Raw genomic sequence first — 22,468 nt, forward strand, 5'->3', positions numbered from 1 at the left:
TGACAACTCCGCCCCTCTCTTTAAATTAATCATCTAAATAAAATTCAAGACTGCCTCAAGGACTTAAAAACGTGGATGACCTTACATTTTTTTATGTTAAACACGACCAAAACTAAAGTTATTGTACTTGGCCCAAAGACTCTACGAAACAAATTATCTAAAGATATACTAACTATGGATGGCATTAATTTGGCCTCCAGTGAGACTGTAAGGAATCTTGGTGTTATATTTGATCAGGATTTATCCTTTAACACCCACATAAAATCAATTTCAAGGACCGCCTACTTCCATCTACGTAACATTGCAAAAATCAGGCATATCTTGCCTCAAAACGATGGGTCTAAGGACAGAGGGTGTCGTATTGTCATACTGATATTCTGTACAAACTGTGAAGTCCACCGAGACAAATGTAACATTTGTGATATTGGGCTATATAAATAAACTGATTGATTGATTGTATGCATGGTCCTTGTTTATACACATGATAATGTGAATAGTATTTAGGACCATTGTGACGGTCCAGATTCCTAACTGTTTGTTTCTCATGTTTCAGGAGGAGGCTGGAGGAACCTGAACCCAGCTGTGTGTCCATGAAGAGTGACTGGTCTATGGACAAACCTATGCACTTCAAAGATGGACGACACTCTGTTGGTCAAAGGTGGGGATTGAAAGTTGATAACCCCCTTCATGGTACCTGCTGCTCTGCTTTCAGGTTGTATTGACCCAGCTAAGAAAGTGTGGCTCTGTTGAATTTTCTTGGTGAGACACTTCTCTGGTTCCTTTCTAATAAAAGCAGCTTTGATCATTTATAAGGCGTATCAGGTTTTAAAGCTTTAAGCACCATAAACACCAACTTGGCAATAAACCTGTTTCTGAATTAGGGATGCCAGAAACTGAACATGATCAAATTTGAAAATCGGACAGCCCTGGCGAATATTAATCGATTATTGAATTGAATGATATCACTGTCCTTTTACCTTTGTACCAATTTGTGTGTGTTTAACGGTATACGTGTGCATAGCTAAACATGGATATGTACATACGTATGTGATTTGTGATTCATTTTTATTTGAACGGATCAGCTTTTTTCCGTGGTTGACAAAGTTTGGTATGATTCTACAGCAGAAAACCAAACTCTTTGGGATTAGCAGGAGAAGTAAACATGTACATGTTCTGCTACAGGAAGTCACTTCAAGGACCTTTACCTTGTGTGTGTCTCTGTATGGACGGAGATAATGTGAGTTGTTTCTTCATGATTCCTCACAGAGAGGACCAGCAGAGCTCGGAGGTTCCCAGAGGTCAGTCTGCCCAGCAGCATCAGACACAGCTGGACTCCACATTTATGGTCTGTACATGAACTACAGCTACTTCACATCTGTTCTGCTCACAGTCAACTCCATGATGCACTTTGTAGATCAGTGGATGGTCAGTCTGTCCAACATGGATCTGATGTTTGGTGCCTTTAGTTTGATTGTGTTGTTCATGTATTCTGTTCCAGCTGCTGGAGGACAACATCATCACTTTTGTGAAGAACGAGCTGAAGAAGATCCAGAAGGCTCTGAGTTCAGATTACCCAGAATGCTTAGAGAGTCAGAGGGATGATGAGGAGGTGTTGGACGGTGAGGATGAAGAGCAGAGGAGGAGCAGCAGAGAGGCATTTCTGAACATCACACTGCACTTCCTGAGGAGCATGGAGCAGGAGGAGCTGGCTGACCGTCTGCAGAGCAGTAAGAGGGTTTCTATAAAGATTTAACAAGCTGGATAAATGTTGACTAAAGTCTCAAGAGATGGAACAAAGTATATTCAGATCCTCATTCTTTAAGGATGTATTTTACTCATTGATCTGATTTGTTGTGTGTTCATTCAGGAAGTCGTTCTGGAGTGTGTCAGCGTGAACTCAAGTCTAACCTGCAGGAGAGGTTCCAGTGTGTGTTTGAGGGCATTGCTAAAGCAGGAAACCCAACCCTTCTGAACCAGATCTACACAGAGCTCTACATCACAGAGGGGGGGTCTGCAGAGGTCAATGATGAACATGAGGTCAGACAGATTGAAACAGCATCCAGGAAACCAGACAGACCAGAAACAACCATCAGACAAGAAGACCTCTTTAAAGCCTCACCTGGAAGAGATGCACCAATCAGAGCAGTGCTGACAAAGGGCGTGGCTGGCATTGGGAAAACAGTCTTAACACAGAAGTTCACTCTGGACTGGGCTGAAGGCAAAGCCAACCAGGACATCCAGTTCATATTTCCATTCACCTTCAGAGAGCTGAATGTGGTGAGAGAGAACAAGTACAGCTTGGTGGAACTTGTTCATCACTTCTTCTCTGAAACCAGAGACACAGGAATCTGCAGGTTTGATCAGTTCCCGGTTGTGTTCATCTTTGACGGTCTGGATGAGAGTCGACTTCCTCTGGACTTCCTCAACACTGAGATCCTGACTGATGTCACAGAGTCCACCTCAGTGGATGTGCTGCTTACAAACCTCATCAGGGGGAAGCTGCTTCCCTCTGCTCGCCTCTGGATAACCACACGACCTGCAGCAGCCAATCAGATCCCTCCTGAGTGTGTGGACATGGTGACAGAGGTCCGAGGGTTCACTGACCCACAGAAGGAGGAGTACTTCAGGAAGAGGTTCAGAGATCAGGAGCAGGCCGGCACCATCATCTCCCACATCAAGACCTCACGAAGCCTCCACATCATGTGCCACATCCCAGTCTTCTGCTGGATCTCTGCTTCAGTTCTGGAGGAGGTGTTGAAAACCAGAGAGGGAGGAGAGCTGCCCAAGACCCTGACTGAGATGTACATCCACTTCCTGGTGGTTCAGTCCAAAGTGAAGAACATCAAGTATGATGGAGGAGCTGAGACAGATCCACACTGGAGTCCAGAGAGCAGGAAGATGATGAAGGCTCTGGGGAAACTGGCTTTTGAGCAGCTGGAGAAAGGCAACCTGATCTTCTATGAGTCCGACCTGACAGAGTGTGGCATCGATATCAGAGCAGCCTCAGTGTACTCAGGAGTGTTCACACAGGTCTTTAGAGAGGAGAGAGGACTGTACCAGGACAAGGTGTTCTGCTTCGTCCATCTGAGCGTTCAGGAGTTTCTGGCTGCTCTTCATGTCCATCTGACCTTCATCACCTCTGGAGTCAACCTGCTGTCAGAAGAACCAACAACCTCCAGGCGTCCTAAAGCCTTCAGAGACAAACCTAAACTCACACATCTCTACCAGAGTGCTGTGGACCAGGCCTTACAGAGTCCAAACGGACACCTGGACTTGTTCCTCCGGTTCCTCCTGGGTCTTTCACTGCAGACCAATCAGAAACTCCTACGTGGTCTTCTGACAGAAACAGGAAGTAGCTCAGAGACCAAAAAGAAAACAGTCCAGTACATCAAGAAGAAGATGGATGAGGATCTGTCTCCAGAGAGAAGCATCAACCTGTTCCACTGTCTGAATGAACTGAATGATGGTTCTCTAGTGGAGCAGATCCAACAGTCCCTGAGTTCAGGAAGTCTCTCCTCAGATAATCTGTCTCCTGCTCAGTGGTCAGCTCTGGTCTTCATCTTACTGTCATCAGAAGAAGATCTGGACGTGTTTGACCTGAAGAAATACTCTGCTTCAGAGGAGGCTCTTCTGAGGCTGCTGCCAGTGGTCAAAGCCTCCAGGAAGGCTCTGTGAGTACAGAAACATTCAGATATCATGGTTTACATGTTCTGCTCATCTTTTTAACATATTATGTTTCTTTCCTTCATCAGACTGAGTGGCTGTGACCTGTCAGAGAGAAGCTGTGCAGCTCTGTCCTCAGTCCTCAGCTCCCAGTCCTCTAGTCTGAGAGAGCTGGACCTGAGTAACAACGACCTGCAGGATTCAGGAGTGAAGCTGCTGTCTGCTGGACTGGAGAGTCCTCACTGTGCTCTGGAGACTCTCAGGTCAGGATTATTCGGTCTAATTTTGTTAGGCTTTACTTTAACACTTACGTCTTCACCTTTAAGTTTTGCCACATTTTCAAAAATGTGACTTTAAATCCAAGAAGTTTGCAAAAATGATTGTGATCAGTTAGAAAATGGGATCAGACGAGTATCTTATGATGGCGATGGGCCTTGGATTATCCTGTTCTGTCACATATTTATAGCTTTGTGACGATAAATGCAGATTTGTTCTTGTTGATTATTGTCTCTTCAGACTGAGTGTATGTAAGCTGTCAGAGAGAAGCTGCTCAGCTCTGTCCTCAGTCCTCAGCTCCCAGTCCTCTAGTCTGAGAGATCTGGACCTGAGGAACAACGACCTGCAGGATTCAGGAGTGAAGCTGCTGTCTGCTGGACTGGAGAGTCCTCACTGTACTCTGGAGACTCTCAGGTCAGGATTAGTCAGTCTTCTAAATGGTCTCTTCCCAAATATATTTAGATGGTTATGTCTAGTCAACTTTTAGATCCTGTGAATGAAGCATTTTAGACACATTTTATTCTGCCTCTGATGAATGGACTTTACTTTCACACTTTAGTTTTCGCCACAATTTAAAAATGTGACTTTACATGCAAGAATTGTACAAACATTATCGTGGTCAGTTAAAAAAATCAGAACAGACAAGTATCTTATAATTGGGATGGACCTTGGTTCATCCTGTTCTTCCCCATATACTGTATATAGCGTTGGGACTGTGATTTTTTGGAACGATAAATGCAGATTTCTTCTTGTTGATTATTGTCCCTTCAGATTGAGTTATTGTGAGCTGTCAAAGAGAAGCTGTGCAGCTCTGTCCTCAGTCCTCAGCTCCCAGTCCTCTAGTCTGAGAGATCTGGACCTGAGTAACAACGACCTGCAGGATTCAGGAGTGAAGCTGCTGTCTTCTGGACTGGAGAGTCCACACTGTACTCTGGAGACTCTCAGGTAAGGATTCATCAACACATTAAGTTACCTCCTGAATAAATATGTATATGTTGGTCTGCTGTAGCCCATGGGGAAAGTATGTTTTTCAAAACATGGTATTGAACTGCTAGTCACTTTATTAAAGCTTAAGCTAAAATAACATTCATGATTACTGGATACATTTCTATGTTTTCTTTACTCAAATATTTGATTCAATAAGATGTGATTGGCCAATCTTTACAGCCTATAGATTATAATTTACTTTGGCTTTTCATCTGTTTTGCCCACACTGTAAAAAAAAAACTCGTAAAAAAACGGTCCAAGTACTGGCAGCAGTGGCTGCCAAACAAAAACCATAAAAATTTAAAGTAAAAATACTTTAACTGAAATAAAGTGCAAAAGCAATTAATATACAGAAATTGTCCTTAAAGATTTTAGAAGAAACTTTCCTCTCTTTTCAAAATCCATTGTCTTAAAATGTTACATTCAAATACCTTAAACAAAGTTCTGATGAGAAAAACTGTTTTTTACATTTTGTTTATTAGATTTGTATGATCAAACACTAAAATAAATACAGAACCTAAAGTTCTACAGCTAGAATACTGTTATTTTACAGCTTTTTTCTAACATTTTCCAATCAAACAGGTTCAATAAAATCACAAAATGTTCAGTAGGAAACAATTACTCAAAAAAACTTAACATATAAAAATATTTGTAGAATTATAGTACAAATAATGAATACAGCATTTCATATTTAAACACCATACTTATAAACAGTAGAAACAAAAAGTAAGTTGAATTTTTTAACATTACTTTGAAACATTCTCAACAGAAAATAACAGAAATTGCAAAATGGCAACATATGTCCATTTGAAGGAGCAGTGTGCAGGATTTAGTACGTCTAACAATGGGGATGTAGGTTCCAACCAATGGATAACTTGTTCACTCACCTTCCTATCCCAAGTCTGTAGGATAATGTATATTGGCTGCAAAGAACTTGAGGCCCAATCATGTTTCCTCTGTCCATTCTGCGCTGCTGTAGACGTGGCAGTGCAACCTAGAGGACAAAAAGATCAGAATCATTATTGCCAGGTGGGTTCACACGTACGAGGAATTTGACTAGGTGTCGTGGTATATACATACAAATAAAAAATAAAAATAAAAAAAGGCACACAGATAGTGAACTATATTAAGAACACTGTAATAAAAATATAGTAAGATAGCAATAAAATAAAGCAGTAATTTAAATCGAAATAAATGATAGAATATAAAATATGTGCAGTAAGCAATATTTAAACATGTCATTATTTACCATCCTGTGATCTCCATTATAATAATAATAATAAATTACATTTTTTTATTAGAGTGCTTTTACAGTTGCTCAAAGCGCTTTACAAATACACATTACACATATTAGACATGTAAGAGTCATTACTGTGGACAATACCCACAGGAGCAAATGCGGGTAAAGTGTCTTTCCCAAGGACACAACGGCCTGACGCAGTGGCGGCCGAGGCGGGATTCTCTAACCACTACGCCAAAACCGCCCCATATTATGTAATGCATAGTCTGCGCTGTGGCTGAGGTAAAGTGTCAGTGGGGGGGGGGCGGGCCTTGTAGAGATGGCGAGAAGTTTTGGTCCTGATGGAGAGAGGTTCTGGTCCTGATGGAGAGAGGTTCTGGTTCCAATGGAGAGATGTGTTGGTCCTGATGGAGAGAGGTTCTAGTCCTGATAGAGAGAGGTTTTGGTCCTGATGGAGAGAGATTTTGGTCCTGATAGAGAGAGGTTCTGGTCCTGATGGAGAGAGATTTTGGTCCTGATAGAGAGAGGTTCTGGTCCTGATGGAGAGAGGTTCTGGTCCTGATAAAGAGAGGTTCTGGTTCCAATGGAGAGATGTGTTGGTCCTGATGGAGAGAAGTTCTGGTCCTGATAGAGAGAGGTTTTGGTCCTGATAGAGAGAGGTTCTGGTCCTGATAGAGAGAGGTTCTGGTCCTGATGGAGAGAGGTTTTGGTCCTGATGGAGAGAGGTTCTGGTCCTGATGGAGAGAGGTTTTGGTCTTGATGGAGAGAGGTTCTGGTCCTGATGGAGAGAGGTTCTGGTCCTGATGGAGAGAGGTTCTGGTCCTGATGGAGAGAGGTTCTGGTCCTGATGGAGAGAGGTTTTGGTCCTGATGGAGAGAGGTTCTGGTCCTGATGGAGAGAGGTTTTGGTCTTGATGGAGAGAGGTTCTGGTCCTGATGGAGAGAGGTTCTGGTCCTGATGGAGAGAGGTTCTGGTCCTGATGGAGAGAGGTTTTGGTCTTGATGGAGAGAGGTTCTGATCCTGATGGAGAGGGGTTCTGGTCCTGATGGAGAGAGGTTCTGGTCCTGATGGAGAGAGGTTCTGGTCCTGATGGAGAGAGGTTCTGGTCCTGATGGAGCGCAGCCTCCAGCCAGAGGGTGGTGTTGAAGGCAGAGCTGAAGTCCACAAACAGGATCCTGGCGTAGGTTCCTGCTGTGTCCTGGTGCTGGAGGAGGAAGTGAAGTCATAACTATTAGTAAACCATAATGATGGATGTTATTATCAGCAGCTGCCAATAGATCCCCGACATCTTGTGTGATGGACCTTTGACTGACTGACTGACTGACTGACTGACTGACTGACTCTCTCACACACACACACACGGGGGGAACATAGTCTAACAACGGTTAGCTTTTGTTAATTTTACCTCGAGACAAACTTGTGAGACTTGTTTCTGAAATCCCTTTCTCTTAAAGTGAATACATAAAAAATAAAACAATGGAGCTTACCCTAAAACTAACCACTGGATTGCTTGTCTAACATGGCCTAGTCCAGGGGTGTCCAAAGTACGGCCCGCGGGCCAACTGCGGCCCGGGATCCATTTTTTATTGGCCCGCAGCAAATTATAAAAATAGAATAGAACGTGGCCCACACATGAAACTTGCACTTGACTGTATTGTAGTTCTTAGTTTGACCAGTAGGTGGAGCTACTCACTAGCTGCAGTCCTAATGCAGCTTCTCCACAAAAATTAAAAAAATCCGCGACGACAAAATGGCAGAACCAAAGAAACGCAAGATAGCAAGTGAATGCAGAACATTTCAAACACAGTGGGAAAATGAATATTTCTTCAAAGAAGTCAGGGGGAAATGTGTCTGTTTGATTTGCAATGAAACGGTTGCAGTGATGAAAGAGTACAATGTTTTTATTTTATTTTATTTTTTTATTGTTTGTAACTGTAAAACTGTCTGAAACTGTGCTGTTACCATTCTTGGGCCAGGACTCTCTTGAAAAAGATATTTTTAATCTCAATGAGACCTATCCTGGTTAAATAAAGGTTAAATAAAATAAATGTACGACGACACTACGAAACCAAGCATCCGACCTTCACGTCCTACACTGCTGCTGAGCGAGAGGAGAAAGTCAAGCAAATGGTAGCTAACCTGCAGGCTCAACAACAGTACTTTTACCGTGCTAACAAAACACAAGAAAATGCTACAATAGCTAGCTATGAGGTAGCTCAACTCATAGCGCGCCACGGGAAAGCTTTCTCAGACGGTGACTTCGTTAAACAGTGCCTCATTAAATTCGCTGGAATAATGTGCCCGGAAAAGATGCAGGAATTCAACAACGTGAGCATGTCCAGAAACACAATTGTGCGGCGAATCGAAGACTTGTCAGCTAACATACAAAATCAAGTGTCACATAAAGCTTGTGCTTTTGATTTTTACTCGATTGCATGTGATGAAAGCACAGATGCCACAGACACCGCACAACTGTTAATTTTTTTGCGGGGAGTTGACGATAACTTTTGCATTACGGAGGAGCTGCTTGATCTTCGGAGTCTAAAGGGCACAACAACGGGTAAGGACATTTTTGAAGCAGTGTCAGGTGCAATTAACAAGATGCAACTTAAATGGGACAAGCTGTGTGGAGTTGCAACGGACGGGGCTCCCGCTATGACAGGCGAGCGCAAAGGAATGGCATCTATGGTGTGCGCCAAGGTGCGAGAGAGTGGAGGCGAGGCTGTAAAATTGCACTGTATCATCCACCAAGAAGCTCTCTGTGCCAAGACAGTCCAGCTTGGCGATGTGATGACCACAGTTGTGAAAACTGTCAACATAATTCGAGCACGAGGGCTCTACCACAGAGAATTTCAAGCTTTCCTATCTGATGTCGATGCTGAATACGGGGACGTACTCTATCATTGTGATGTGCGCTGGCTTAGTCGCGGCTCCGTGCTGAAGCGGTTTTATTCCCTGAGATCAGAAATTGACCAGTTTTTGAAAAAGAAGGACCGACCTCTTCATGAACTGAGTGATCCTCTATGGTTGGCAGACCTGGCCTTTCTAGTTGATCTTACTGGTCATCTTAACTCACTGAACAAGAGCCTACAAGGCAAAGACCAGCTTGTACCACAACTTTATGCACACATGAAAGCATTCTGTGCGAAGCTTCGTCTTTTTGAGACACAACTACGCAACTTCAACCTTGCGCACTTCCCTACGCTGTCCGAAATCAAATGTGCTCATCCAAAGGCCGACCTCTCTGCTAAAAAGGGGAAATATGTGTCTGTGATCACAACTCTTATGACAGAATTCAATCAGCGCTTCCAAGATTTTTCTGTCATTGAGAAAGAAATCAAGCTGTTCTCAACTCCCTTCCTGATGGATGCAGAAGAAGTGGAAGAGAGTCTGCAATTAGAACTCATCGAAATGCAGTGTGATGATTCTCTGAAGAATCAACATCAGCTCCTCTCCCTACCCGACTTCTACCAGAGCTTGGAAAAGGCCAAGTTTCCTCTGATGCGACGCCACGCAAAAAGAATGACGAGTCTGTTTGGCACAACATACATATGCGAGCAAACATTTTCTCTGTTAACTCTGAACAAAAGCAGATTGAGAACCAAAATGACCGACAGCCATCTCGGTGATGTCCTTCGCATCTCAACCACCAAACTTACTCCTGACCTGCCAGCCATCCTTCAGTCCAGAGCGCAGCATCACTGCTCCCATTAAGTGCAACGCTGTTCCCATTGTAGGTGAGTTAAAATATATTGCACAGTATTCATGTGTTCAAAAGCCCAATTACTTAATAAATTCAGTCAATTAAAGTTGATAACCTTTTTCTAAAAAACGTTAGCTGATTTGTTAACAACCGCAATAAATTATTTGCATAACTAGGTTAAATAAAGCCTACCCTTTCCCTTGTCCTTTTATTTTTCCCTCTTTATACAGGGCTGTGAAGGGGGTCCCCATCCTGACAAAGAAGCAATCTGAGGCTGCAGTTTTGAGAATGAGCTGCCAACCCTTTTTGTAAAAAAAATTAAAACCCATACATAGAAAGATGTGATGTATAAAGTTTTTTCTTTAAGTATAATAAATTATCAAGAATAATTTACCTACATTTGATTGATTTTATTTGAAAATAGATAATTGAATACCCATACATAGAAAGAAGTGATGTATAAATTTTTTCTTTAAGTATAATAAATTATCAAGAATGATTTACCTACATTTGATTGATTGATTTTTATTACTGTTAATACACTAGAGGTGAGGCGATATACCTTAACTTTAGTGAGTGGCCCAACCTTTCGCATATTTTTCTGTATGTGGCCCTCAGTGAAAAAAGTTTGGACACCCCTGGCCTAGTCCATAAATGAAGTAAGGGTGGGAACAATCAAACGCACCCTCCCAGGCACTGCGTGTTAGCGAAGTACTTCTGGGATTTCGAAGAGGAAGATATGCTCGGTCAATTCTTAATCAAAAAGAAAAACCAACAAATGGAGAACTTGAGTTTTCATTAGCAGCGTCTAGCTAGCTACAGCTGCGGAGCTTTGGTCAATACCACTAACAGTCTATTTCCTTCAAATGGTACATATCGCTGAATCTATATTTTCATCTTCAGGTGATTAAATCTGCATAATGTCCCTGTACAATCAAATTCGAGCATTTTGTAATCCGGTGAGAAAATTTAAGACCAGTAAATATTGATTGATTAAACAACACTAAATAAAATGTTAGTGTTTTCTTCAAACTCAGACTCTCTGCTGCGGCTGTACCTCAAAAACAAAACAATTGTCTGATGATCTTTGTTGAACAAGTTCTGATTGTCCTGTACAATGTGGGGTATTTTGAAATACTTTACTAAACCACATTCAATATTATGTTAGACACAAGTTAGTTATTACTCACATATCAAAGTCTTTCCATCTGCAAGATGGAAGAATAGCTGGGTGCTGCCTGGAGAGACTGATGAGGGACACAGGCTGGCGTCAGCAGCTTTCCACACAAAGCCATCACATCTTCTCTTAGTCCTCACTGTCCACTGGTCAAAAGAGTGAACATCACAGCTGTTATGTTAACCCTTTGTTACACAACATACAACCAACATATGTCAAAAGTGAACCGAATTAGATTTAATTGTAAATATCTTTGCAATAAATTACTTTAACCATTCAGGATTCCAGGTATTCCTCAATTAACCTGTTTTGGATCAACACCAATTCTAATTTTTCCCTTTCTTACTTTTTGAATAAAAATCATGTTTTTATCACTACACTTCTAAGGCACAACATGGGTCAAACATTACACGTATTATTTTGCTATGTTATTTCATGCATGGCTGAGTGTTTATTTACTATACTTAAAAATAATTAATTTGAGTAGTGATTTGGACCAAGCATGTATGATGTAGTAATACAAAAACTATGTTAGTTCACACAGTGTGACATTAGCTAGTCATGTTAGCTTGTAATATATAGAGCAGAGCTAACTAGCAAGTTAGCCGAACGTTAGCGGTTAGCTTTTTATGCTATGCTAGCTGTTGGCTAGTGAACATTAACAAACTAGATTCTGCTGTAAGAAAGCTGTGAAACTTTACATTAAACTTGGCGACACTGTGACACCCCGCTGCATGTTTATGTGTAATTCTCCCGTGTTGGAGACGAGAAGGGGGGGGGGGCAGCACTGCAATAAACTGTAAGCTAACGTTAGCAGCCACCTGTTAAGCTAGGTTTCCCACGCAACATCTTGCAAGAAACAGCATCTCAGGGCTTCTTAACATTTAACAACCAATTAATGATGCATACCAACTTAACGGGAAGAAACACAGCTAACTAGAAGAAGAAACGTAACCTTAAATAAATAATAAAACATTCACAAACTAAGGATTATCTAAATACATGTTTCACTCCATTACAGTTGCAGGACTCACCAGATCTCAAGTCTTGTGTTCTTTGTTGACGTCCCGATGCTCATATTTAACGTGTAAAAAAGATCCCGATATTAATCCATAAACTCCTGCAGCAAACACACAGACAGACAGCTGTAGCTCCAGTTGGAGGACACCGGAGGAGACCCGCTCAAACTGACGGTGGATGTTTCAAATGTGAACGAGAGGCGCAGACAGTTGTCATTGGCAGGTTTCTTCGATGACGTTTATATTAACCAATCAGGAGTGTTGTGGGCTCATTCCAAACATGCCTGACTTGTCTGCCGTGTTTTGGCTGAATTCTATTTCAAGTGCCGTAGCTCTGGCTGTCGGCCAGAATCCGAAAACCATACATTATAATGTAAAATTAAGGTTTATTACTGTATATTGACGAACAATGGGAAAAAATACACAGCAACAGAACACATAAATAAAACAAGGATAACTGTGACTTATTGTTGAGTAAATAACAGTGTGTGTTTTCAACCTTGGTCCTCCCTGTAGAGATTTCTCCACTTTCTATGCTTTTTATTTTGTTTAATGATATTGTCAACTGTAGATGTTTACAATATAGTAAGTTAGGAATTTAATGAAAACATATTTATTTACTTTTGTTTCAACATTGGATATTTTGTGTTTGTGGTGGATTCAATCGAATATTGAGAAAATGATTTATGTAAAAATGTTTTACTTACATTTTACGTTTTTTTTATTTGACGCTTTTTTTTACAGTTTTATGTTTACCTTAAAATTTACAAAGAAATATCTTTAAGTCTTATAATAGTAATACACTTTTAGATTACGAGTTACATATTTAATTACGGATAATACTTTTTATTTTACGTACATCTGCATGTATTTTCTGAAAGTGCAAAAATACTGTAAATATTATATAGTACATTTACTGTAAAAAAAAAAAGGAAATGAAGGTTATTTGTTGTTATTGTCAAAATACTTAAAATAATGTTTTGAGTTGTTAATTTATAGTTAATATCTGTCCTTTTACAGGATTTTGCAAGTTATTTAAAAAAACATGATAATTACTATAAAAATGTACAGTTATTTCCTGTGAAATTACGATCTTTTTTTACAGTGCAGCAAAACCCTATCTATATCTACCTATATCCACATCTTATTCACTTTACATTTTTGCAATTTTATTATAAAATTTGCATTAAATCCAACTATTAAGCAAAAATGATCTCGGTCAGTTGAAATAATGGTGTTTAGGGGATTACGTAATAAATATGACGGACCAAATGTTACACTTTGTTTCTCCTATATGTTGTAAATGCAGAGTCTTTTTAATATATATTTTTTTGTCCCTTCAGACTGAGTTATTGTGACCTGTCAGAGAGAAGCTGTGAAGCTCTGTTCTCAGTCCTCAGCTCCCAGTCCTCTAGTCTGAGAGAGCTGGACCTGAGTAACAACGACCTGCAGGATTCAGGAGTGAAGCTGCTGTCTGCTGGACTGGAGAGTCCACACTGTGAACTGAAGACTCTCAGGTCAGAGTTCATCAACATGGCTACTTAAATTGGGATTAACATTAATGGATATACATGTAACCTGCACAATATTGCATTTTCTTATATGTTATCCAACCTGCCAAGTTTATTTAGTTATGTTATTTTGCGTGTGTTCAGGCTGTCAGGCTGTCTGGTCTCAGTGGAAGGCTGTGTTTATCTGGCTCTGAGATCCAACCCCTCCCATCTGAGAGAGCTGGACCTGAGCTACAATCATCCAGGAGACTCAGGAGAGAAAGTGCTCTCTGCTGGACTGGAGGATCCTCTCTGGAGACTGGACACTCTCAGGTATTATAAACGAGTCTGACTCCTCACTCCAGCACTGTATGCTCCGTGTCACCGGTCTGTCCCGTTTCAGTTTCTGCTTGTAAGCAGGCAGCAGCAGCAGTGAGAAGTGGTCTGATTTGCCGAATTGGCAAAGGAGAGGAAGAGCCTTATATCCATGTCGGAAAGGGGAATAAACATGGTCCAGTGTATTTCTGCCGCGCGTCGAGCAGCTGATGTGTTGAAAGTATCTTGGCAGAATTCATATTGGCGGTGTTAAAATCCCCGGCAACAATCAAAGCCGCCTCTGGCCTCGAAGTCTCCGTCCTGTCAATCACTCCAAACAGCTGAGCGAGTGCTGTGTTGTTGTCAGCGTGAGGCGGAATATACACAGCTGTAATCACAACGGATGAAAATTGTCTTGGCAGAGGAAAAGTCCGGCATGTGATCATGAGGTGCTCTAAATGAGGGGAACAGTCTGAAGATATAATCCTCACATCTGTGCACCAGTTATTGTTTATCATGATCCACACACCGCCTCCCTTACTTTTCCCCGAGTTAACTATCCGGTCCTGGGGAAATATAGTGAATCCGTCAGGAACAATGGCGGAGTCCGGGATTGCGGGGTTGAGCCTAGTCTCTGGGGAAATGAACATGTCACAGTTGTTAACGTCCCGTTCAATCAATCAATCAATCAATCAATGTTTATTTATATAGCCCAATATCACAAATGTTACATTTGTCTCAGTGGACTTCACAGTTTGTACAGAATATCAGAATGACAATACGACACCCTCTGTCCTTAGACCCTCTGTCCTTAGACCCTCTGTCCTTAGACCCTCACATCGTACAAGGAAACACTTCCAGAGAAAACCCCACAGTTTAAAGGGAAAAATGGGAGAAACCTCAGGGAGAGCAACAGAGGAGGGATCCCTCTCCCAGGACGGACAGACGTGCAATAGATGCCGTGTGTAAATTGAAAAGATAATACATTTACAACATAGGTAGTCCAAATGTTTGGAAATGCATGTGTGTATAATAGGAAGATGAATCCACGAGGATATCCATCCAGGACTTATGATCCAGGACCACAGCCACGACTCAAGATCCAGGACTCGCAATCCATGACACAGGCCCGCAGGATCATCCATGACTCCGGATCCCGGCGTATATAGACACCAAAAAGAAAGACATTTGGGGAAGCTGGGTTAATGGGAACATGAGAGTACACAGGTATAGACAGAGAGAAGGAAGAAGTAAGATGTCCCCCCACAAACTAAGCCTATATCAGCAAAACTAGGGGCTGAATCTAATCAGCCCTAACTATAAGCTTTATCAAAAAGGAAGGTCTTAAGTGCACTCTTAAAAACGGATAGGGTGTCTGCCGTCCGAACACAAACTGGAAGCTGATTCCACAAAAGTGGAGCTTGATAAGAAAAGGCTCTGGCTCCCATTGTACTTTTAGAGACTCTAGGAACAACCAACAACCCTGCATTCTTAGAACGCAATGCCCTAGTAGGACAGTAGGGTATAATGAGTTCTTTAAGGTAAGATGGCGCCTGCCCATTAAGGGCTTTGTAGGCCAGAAGAAGAATTTTAAATTCTATCCTGTGTTCTATAGGGAGCCAGTGTAAGGCAGCCAGAACAGGAGTAATGTGGTCCCTTTTCCTAACTCTGGTTAGTACACGAGCTGCAGCATTTTGAATCAGCTGAAACGACTTGACTGACTTCTTGGTACACCCTGATAATAAGGAGTTACAATAATCCAGCCTTGAAGTAACAAATGCATGGACTAGTTTCTCTGCATCGTTTTGAGGCAAGATATGCCTGATTTTTGCAATGTTACGTAGATGGAAGTAGGCGGTCCTTGAAATTGATTTTATGTGGGCGTTAAAGGATAAATCCTGATCAAATATAACACCAAGATTCCTTACAGTCTCACTGGAGGCCAAATTAATGCCATCCATAGTTAGTATATCTTTAGATAATTTGTTTCGTAGATTCTTCGGGCCAAGTACAATAACTTCAGTTTTGTTCGTGTTTAACATCAAAAAATGTAAGGTCATCCACGTTTTTAAGTCCTTGAGGCAGTCTTGAATTTTATTTAGATGATTAATTTCATCAGGCTTGATTGATAAATATAGTTGAGTATCATCCGCATAACAATGAAAGTTTACAGAATGATTCCTTATAACATTGCCTAACGGAAGCATATATAATGTGAACAAAATAGGTCCAAGCACTGAGCCCTGTGGCACTCCATGGCTAACTTTGGTTTGCATGGAAGATTCATCGTTGACACGTACAAACTGAGAGCGTTCAGATAGATAGGACCTAAACCAGCCTAAAGCAGTTCCCTGTATGCCAACTAAGTGCTCTAGTCTTTGCAATAGGATATCATGTTCGATAGTATCAAATGCAGCACTGAGATCGAGCAAGACAAGAATAGAGACAAGTCCCTTGTCAGAGGCTATTAGAATGTCATTTGTGACTTTAACCAGAGCTGTCTCTGTGCTATGATGTGTTCTAAAGCCAGACTGAAAATCTTCAAATAAATCATAGTTTCTTAAGTAATCACACAGCTGTTTTGCGACTGCTTTCTCAAGACGTTTTGAGAGGAACGGAAGATTAGAAATAGGTCTATAGTTGGCTAAAACCTCTGGATCGAGGTTGTGCTTTTTAAGAAGCGGTTTTATCACTGCTACTTTGAATGATTGTGGAACATAGCCTGATAATAAAGACATATTCATAATATTTAATAAAGAAGTGCTAATTAATGGAAAAACTTCTTTTAACAGCTTAGTTGGAATCGGGTCTAAGATACACATTGATGGTTTAGAAGAGAGAATCATTGAATTTAATTGTTCAAGGTTTATGGCTGAAAAGCATTCTAGTTTACTATCTAGTGTAATATTAGAACTTACGTTTCCGGGAGCTGTTGATAACACTATACTGGTCAAAGGCAAGAGGTCATTGATTTTGTTTCTAAGAGTAACAATTTTATCGTTAAAAAAGCACATAAAATCATTCCTACTGAGTGCTATGGGAATAGAAGGCTCAGTCGAGCAAATCTTGCATTATTCTTATTCTCATCTATTAATGAAGAGTAGTATGCTGCTCTCGCTTTACGCAGTGCTTTCTTATATTCATTGAGTGTAATATGCCAAATTAAACCAGATTCTTCAAGTTTAGTGGAACGCCATATCCTTTCAAGTTGTCTCGACTTTTGCTTTATTTTGCGGGTTTGGGCATTATGCCATGGAGCTAATCTATGTTGTTTTATTTTCTTCTTTTTCAAAGGAGCAACAGTGTCTAATTTTATTCGCATCGCATCTGTAGCACTATCAACAACATGATCAATTTGGGGTGGTGTACATTTTGTATAAGTTTCCTCCCCTACATGCAGACATGCTATCGAGTTAAGTATTGGTGGAATCTCTTCCTTAAATTTGGCTATAGCACTAACAGATAGGTTTCTGCTGCAGGAGCTTTTGGCTAATGCTTTGTAGTCTAGTAACAGCACTTCAAAAGTTACTAAGAAATGGTCGGATAAAGCAGGATTATGCGGTTCGATTAATAGTTGCTCAATTTCAATACCATAAGTCAGAACAAGGTCAAGAGTGTGATTATAGCAGTGGGTTGGTTTATTTACACTCTGACAGAAACCAACAGAATCTAATAGAGTTAAATGCAACAGTAAGGCTATTTTTATCATCGTCAACATGAATATTAAAGTCACCTACGATAATTACTTTATCTGTTTTAAGAATCAAAGCTGATAAAAACTCAGAGAATTCTGATAAGAATTCTGAATAAGGACCTGGTGCACGGTACACTGTAACAAATCAGATTGGCTGCAAAGTTTTCCAGGTCGGATGCGTAAGACTGAAAATGAGGCTTTCAAAGGAGGTATCATTTAATGTTTGTTTAGTATTGATAAGTAAACTTGAGTCAAAGATTGCTGCAACTCCACCTCCTCGGCCCGTGCCTCGGGCAATATGAGTATTGATATGGCTGGGTGGAGTGGCCTCATTTATGCTGACATATTCTTCATGTCTCAACCAAGTTTCAGTGAGACAGCATATATCAATATTATAATCTGATATTAAATCATTTACCAGTATTGCTTTAGATGCTAGAGATCTTATGTTTAAGAGACCACATTTAATCTTCCTGTTTTGTTGCACTGTAGTAGTTGTTACATTTACTTTTATTAGGTTATTATGTATGACACCTCTATTAGGTTTTACCTTAAATTGTCCTTGGGCAGACACACACACCGTTAATATTGGGTATTTTATTGGGTTCGGGATTCCTATGGATGACTGCCTAGGAGAGAGCGCAGAGAAGCGTGTAAGACTGCGACTCCGCCTCCTGGTCTCAACTCCAGTTTGTCATGGATTAAGTCCACAGAGCCCTGAAATGTTTGCCGAAATGAGATTTGCACCTTCCAAAGTAGGATGACCAGGTTTTCCCCAGAAGGCTGTCCAATTATTCACGAAGCCCACATTGTTTGCTGGGCACCACCAAGACAACCAGCGCTGAAATGATGACATGCGGCTATACATGTCATCATTGATCAGATTGGGGAGGGGACCAGAGAAGATTACGGTGTCCGACATTGTTTTAGCATAACTACACACCGAAGCCACATTAAGTTTGGTGCATTCTGATTGGCGTAAACGAACATCATTACCACCGACGTGAATAACAATCCTACTGTATTTACGTTTATTTTTAGCCAGCAGTCTAAGATGCGCCTCAACGTCGCCCGCTCTGGCCCCCGGAATGCATGTGACTGTGGACGCTTCGGTCTCTAAATTCACGTGTCTCATAGAGCTACCAATAATCAGAGTTGGCTTCTCAGCGGGTGTCTCGCTGAGTGGGGAATATCTGTTAGATACGTGAACGGGTTGGTGGGGACCTGCGGGTTTCGCGTTATGCCCCTTCTGAACAGTCACCCATTCTCCCTGCTGCTCGGGAGTTGCCGGGGGACGGCTAAGAGGAGCTACCTTTTGCCGGTCCGCACCGGCTAACATGGGCTTTACTGTAGCTGAGTTATTTTCTAAGATGCGGAGCCGGGCTTCTATGGCTATGATTCCCGCCTCCAACCTAACAACTATACTACATTTAACACATGTATCGGTACCAGTAAAGGAGGTAGGGGAGTAACCAAACATGAGACAGTTAGAGCAGGAAATAGCACCCGAGGGTGGGGAAAGAGCCATGGCTAGCTATCAAGCTAAAGTAGCTACCGTTAGCAAACCCGAAAAGAGTGTAGGCAACTGTGGAGTTACAGTCGCTAAGAGAAGGAGAGTTTGTGAGTGCTTAAGCTGTAGTAACGTGTGATTACAACGTCAGGCAGTTGCCGTGATCAAGAGTTTTAAAACGATCGATTAAGTTTAAGATAATAAGCTATCAGCAACAGAACAGGCACACGGGATACCCGGAGATGACAACAACAACCGGAAGTTACAACATGCTTACCGCAATAGTGGTCCGTGTAGAAACAGACAGTGAGCTGAATGGTGTATCCTTACAGGCAGCGTTGACCTCGGCCTTTTCCTCGAAAAGCAATCCGATTTCTGAGTTCATCTAGTTTGTTATCAATGGATTGAACATTAGCCAGAAGAATACTCGGAAGACGGGGGCGGTTTTCTCGTTTCCTCAGTCTGACCAGCGGCCCGGCCCGGGACCCTCGCTTTGTCTTCCTCCTGCGTCTCTCAGGTAGGACAGCAACAGGTAGCCATGGCGAATCTCCATTGTCTGACGGTGGGCTGTTGTCCACAAAGTTTCTGATCTGTAGAAGTTCCTCTCTGCTATATTGTATCGCAGAGTTGGTGCGGCGGCTCACATGTTGCGGACCAGGTCAAAAGCAAACAGCAAAAAGTAAATAAACACTGGAAAAATACAAGAAAAAGGCAAAGTTAGAGAGGAGCCAAAGACAATGCAGCCATCTTCACCGGCGCACCTAAAGAGAACTGTAATAATCTTTATTTATCGGCTAATGATACGATTTTCGGCTGACTTAAAACAATATCAGCTGATTAATAATAGGTGCTCTGTCATTTTTTTAGAGAATAACAAAGCTCTGTGTTTGAGATTGATGTCCATGTTTCCATGCTGCTCTGACCCCCCCCCCTTCTTTCAGGATGGAGCCTGCTGGAGTCCGATGGTTGAGACCCGGTCTGAGGAAGTGTGAGTGTGGTTTAATTTGATTCATGAAAACAAAGCAGCCACCATCTTCAAATGTAACCTTCATCATCAAAGTGTCAATAAATGAACAGCTGATAGATGAATAACTGCTGCTGTTCCTCTCCTCAGATTCCTGTGAACTCTCACTCAACACAAACACAGCACACAGGAACCTCAAACTGTCTGAGGACAACAGGAAGGTGACACGTGTGGAGGAGGAGGAGCCATACCCTGATCATCCAGAGAGATTTGATTACTATCATCAGCTGATGTGTAGAGAAGTTTTGACTGGTCGCTGTTACTGGGAGGTCGAGTGGAGAGGAGATGTTGATATATCAGTGACTTACAGAGGAATCAGGAGGAGAGGAGAGAGAGAGGACTGTTGGTTTGGAGGGAATGATCAGTCCTGGAGTCTGTACTGCTCTGGTAATGGTTACGATGTCGTTAACAATAAGACAGTAACGCACATCTCCTCCTCCTCCTCCTCCTCCTCCTCCTCCTCCTCCTCCTCCTCTTCTGGTAGAGTAGCAGTGTATCTGGATCATCCTGCTGGCTCTCTCTCCTTCTACAGAGTCTCCTCTGACACACTGATCCACCTCCACACCTTCAGAACCACATTCACTGAACCTCTCTATGCTGGGTTTGCAGTTTGTTCTGGATCAGTGTGTCTGGTTCCTCTGTAGGAGGAAAAGTCTCCTCCTGTTCCAGAGGCTTCCTCCCTGCTGCCCAGAGAGTTCAGTCTGTTCAGGATCACAGCTGATGTTAGTTAGTACCAACCTGAGTCTGAGGGTTTTTACTTCATTATAACATGATTTCTGAACTATTGATAAGAAGTCTGACCATTTTCAGAGACTTATCTAAACCAATCGACTGTGATCCCCCTCTGTATAATGTGAACTACACATACACTCCAACTACAGAGCTTACCTTTAAATGTCTCTTAACATTTTCAATGCAAATAAAACTCATATTAACCTGGTTTTTGTGTCGGTGCACGCTTCTGTTTTGCATTAATTTTTGATGAGTTTACTGTAATAGAGGAGGCTGAGGGAAGAGCAAAGGATGCAAAACACACACTGTATCTCTACATTGTGCAGTAAACATTTATTTCCCTTCAATACTTTGCTCTACATACAAATTACCAAAAATTCAGAATGCACAGCGTCAACCTTTGAAAGCTATATCGAAAAACACGAGTCGAACATTTTAATAAAACATTTTTAAATGTAGACATATTAGAAACAGAACCGTTTTTTTATGAGACTATGTCTCAGGGCTTCTTAACATTTATGAAACTATTAATGTTCATTACCCTTTTAACGGTAAGAAACTCAACTAACTAACAATATATATAACTCACGGTAGCAATGCCCTTATTACTTATCTTCACTGCACAAACAAGATATCTGATTAAAGCTGAGACTCCACAGATTCCACACATGTAATGTCATCACTGTAGGAGCCCGAATTGCGGAGCTATCAGCCAGAAAAGAGAAAGTAAACAACATCCAGTTTAAAAAATATTACAATAATTACGTCTTACCGTTTTTGATTTGTGATCAAAAGTTGTGTTCACCGGAAAAAAAACGCCGCTCAAGGTTAATCCAATGTCTTTGTGTCACATAGACATTTTTACTGATAATCCACCATCATATTTATGGCAATATACTGGGTATTGTAGTGCCGAGGATATGGAGTCAGAGGCGGTGCAAGGAAGGTGCAGAAATAGTAATTTATTAACAAGCTGCAAAGGACATGTTGTCGGGTCGCAGCCCGGGTCGACAAGAGGGAGAGCCAAGAGGGCACACACTATATATAAGTAACCCATAACATGTCCGTGTGGGAACAATAACCGCAACTGTAGTTCCTAGTTTGAATTGTGTCCCAGTGGTTAAATAGGTGGTCACCACAGTATAAAGTTTTGCCGTCCAGGCTTGTACTTTCAGATGTGCTTCGTTTGCTTCTCTATTACGTCCGTAATGGTAATGTTTACGTGGATTTGGGAACTGCTTCTATTGGATGTAATGGTTAAGAAAAAGGTGTAAATCACCCAAATCGACCAATGGGTTCCAGAGATATGGTCCTGCGTAAAGTATGAAGAATGCCAGCCGGCGTAAGCACATTACGCAGCAGACTTTACTTATTGTTTACTACGTAAGGAAGCAGGAATTGCAGTTTTATTGCTTATAGATTATCAGAACATTTCAAAGGGGACACAGACACATTGGATATTAACCTATGGATTAACTACATCGTCGTTGTTATCGTTTTAATGCCATTGAAGATCAGTTTAGACCAGACAAAGACGAAGGTAAGCCATGTTAGCGTTGTGTAGCTACCTAGCGCCACTTGTTTTGATTTACATTTTTGTTGATAACGTTGCGAGTTTGTATCTTTCAGTGCTGAGGT

At 41.5% G+C, this 22,468-nt stretch overlaps 3 protein-coding genes across 3 annotated transcripts; 2 read left to right on the plus strand and 1 right to left on the minus strand.

Moving 5' to 3' along the window:
• The first annotated feature begins 1,633 nt into the window (after positions 1-1,633).
• Positions 1,634-21,038, plus strand: LOC307044225 (NLR family CARD domain-containing protein 3-like). The gene is given in 9 exon segments (XM_079689307.1): positions 1,634-1,727; positions 1,868-3,671; positions 3,753-3,926; positions 4,711-4,884; positions 13,409-13,582; positions 13,721-13,888; positions 20,016-20,062; positions 20,189-20,709; positions 20,712-21,038. Coding segments are annotated over 9 exon segments (3,207 nt in total). The 5' UTR covers positions 1,634-1,690; the 3' UTR covers positions 20,820-21,038.
• Positions 5,218-12,124, minus strand: LOC307042899 (uncharacterized protein; the record flags this gene model as incomplete). The annotated part of the gene is made up of 3 exons (XM_079687058.1): positions 5,218-7,370; positions 11,060-11,217; positions 12,081-12,124. 3 exons carry the CDS (start codon positions 12,122-12,124, stop codon positions 6,457-6,459), a joined length of 1,116 nt encoding a protein of 371 aa, XP_079543184.1. The 3' UTR covers positions 5,218-6,456.
• On the plus strand, positions 8,223-10,284 carry LOC307044243 (general transcription factor II-I repeat domain-containing protein 2-like). Its single transcript, XM_079689329.1, has 2 exons — positions 8,223-9,903; positions 10,100-10,284. Exon 1 carries the CDS (start codon positions 8,294-8,296, stop codon positions 9,878-9,880), a length of 1,587 nt encoding a protein of 528 aa, XP_079545455.1. The 5' UTR covers positions 8,223-8,293; the 3' UTR covers positions 9,881-9,903; positions 10,100-10,284.
• Positions 21,039-22,468: the final 1,430 nt, after the last annotated feature.

This window comes from Notothenia rossii (genome assembly GCF_949606895.1).
Source record: "Notothenia rossii genome assembly, chromosome: 6".
NCBI lineage: Eukaryota > Metazoa > Chordata > Actinopteri > Perciformes > Nototheniidae > Notothenia > Notothenia rossii.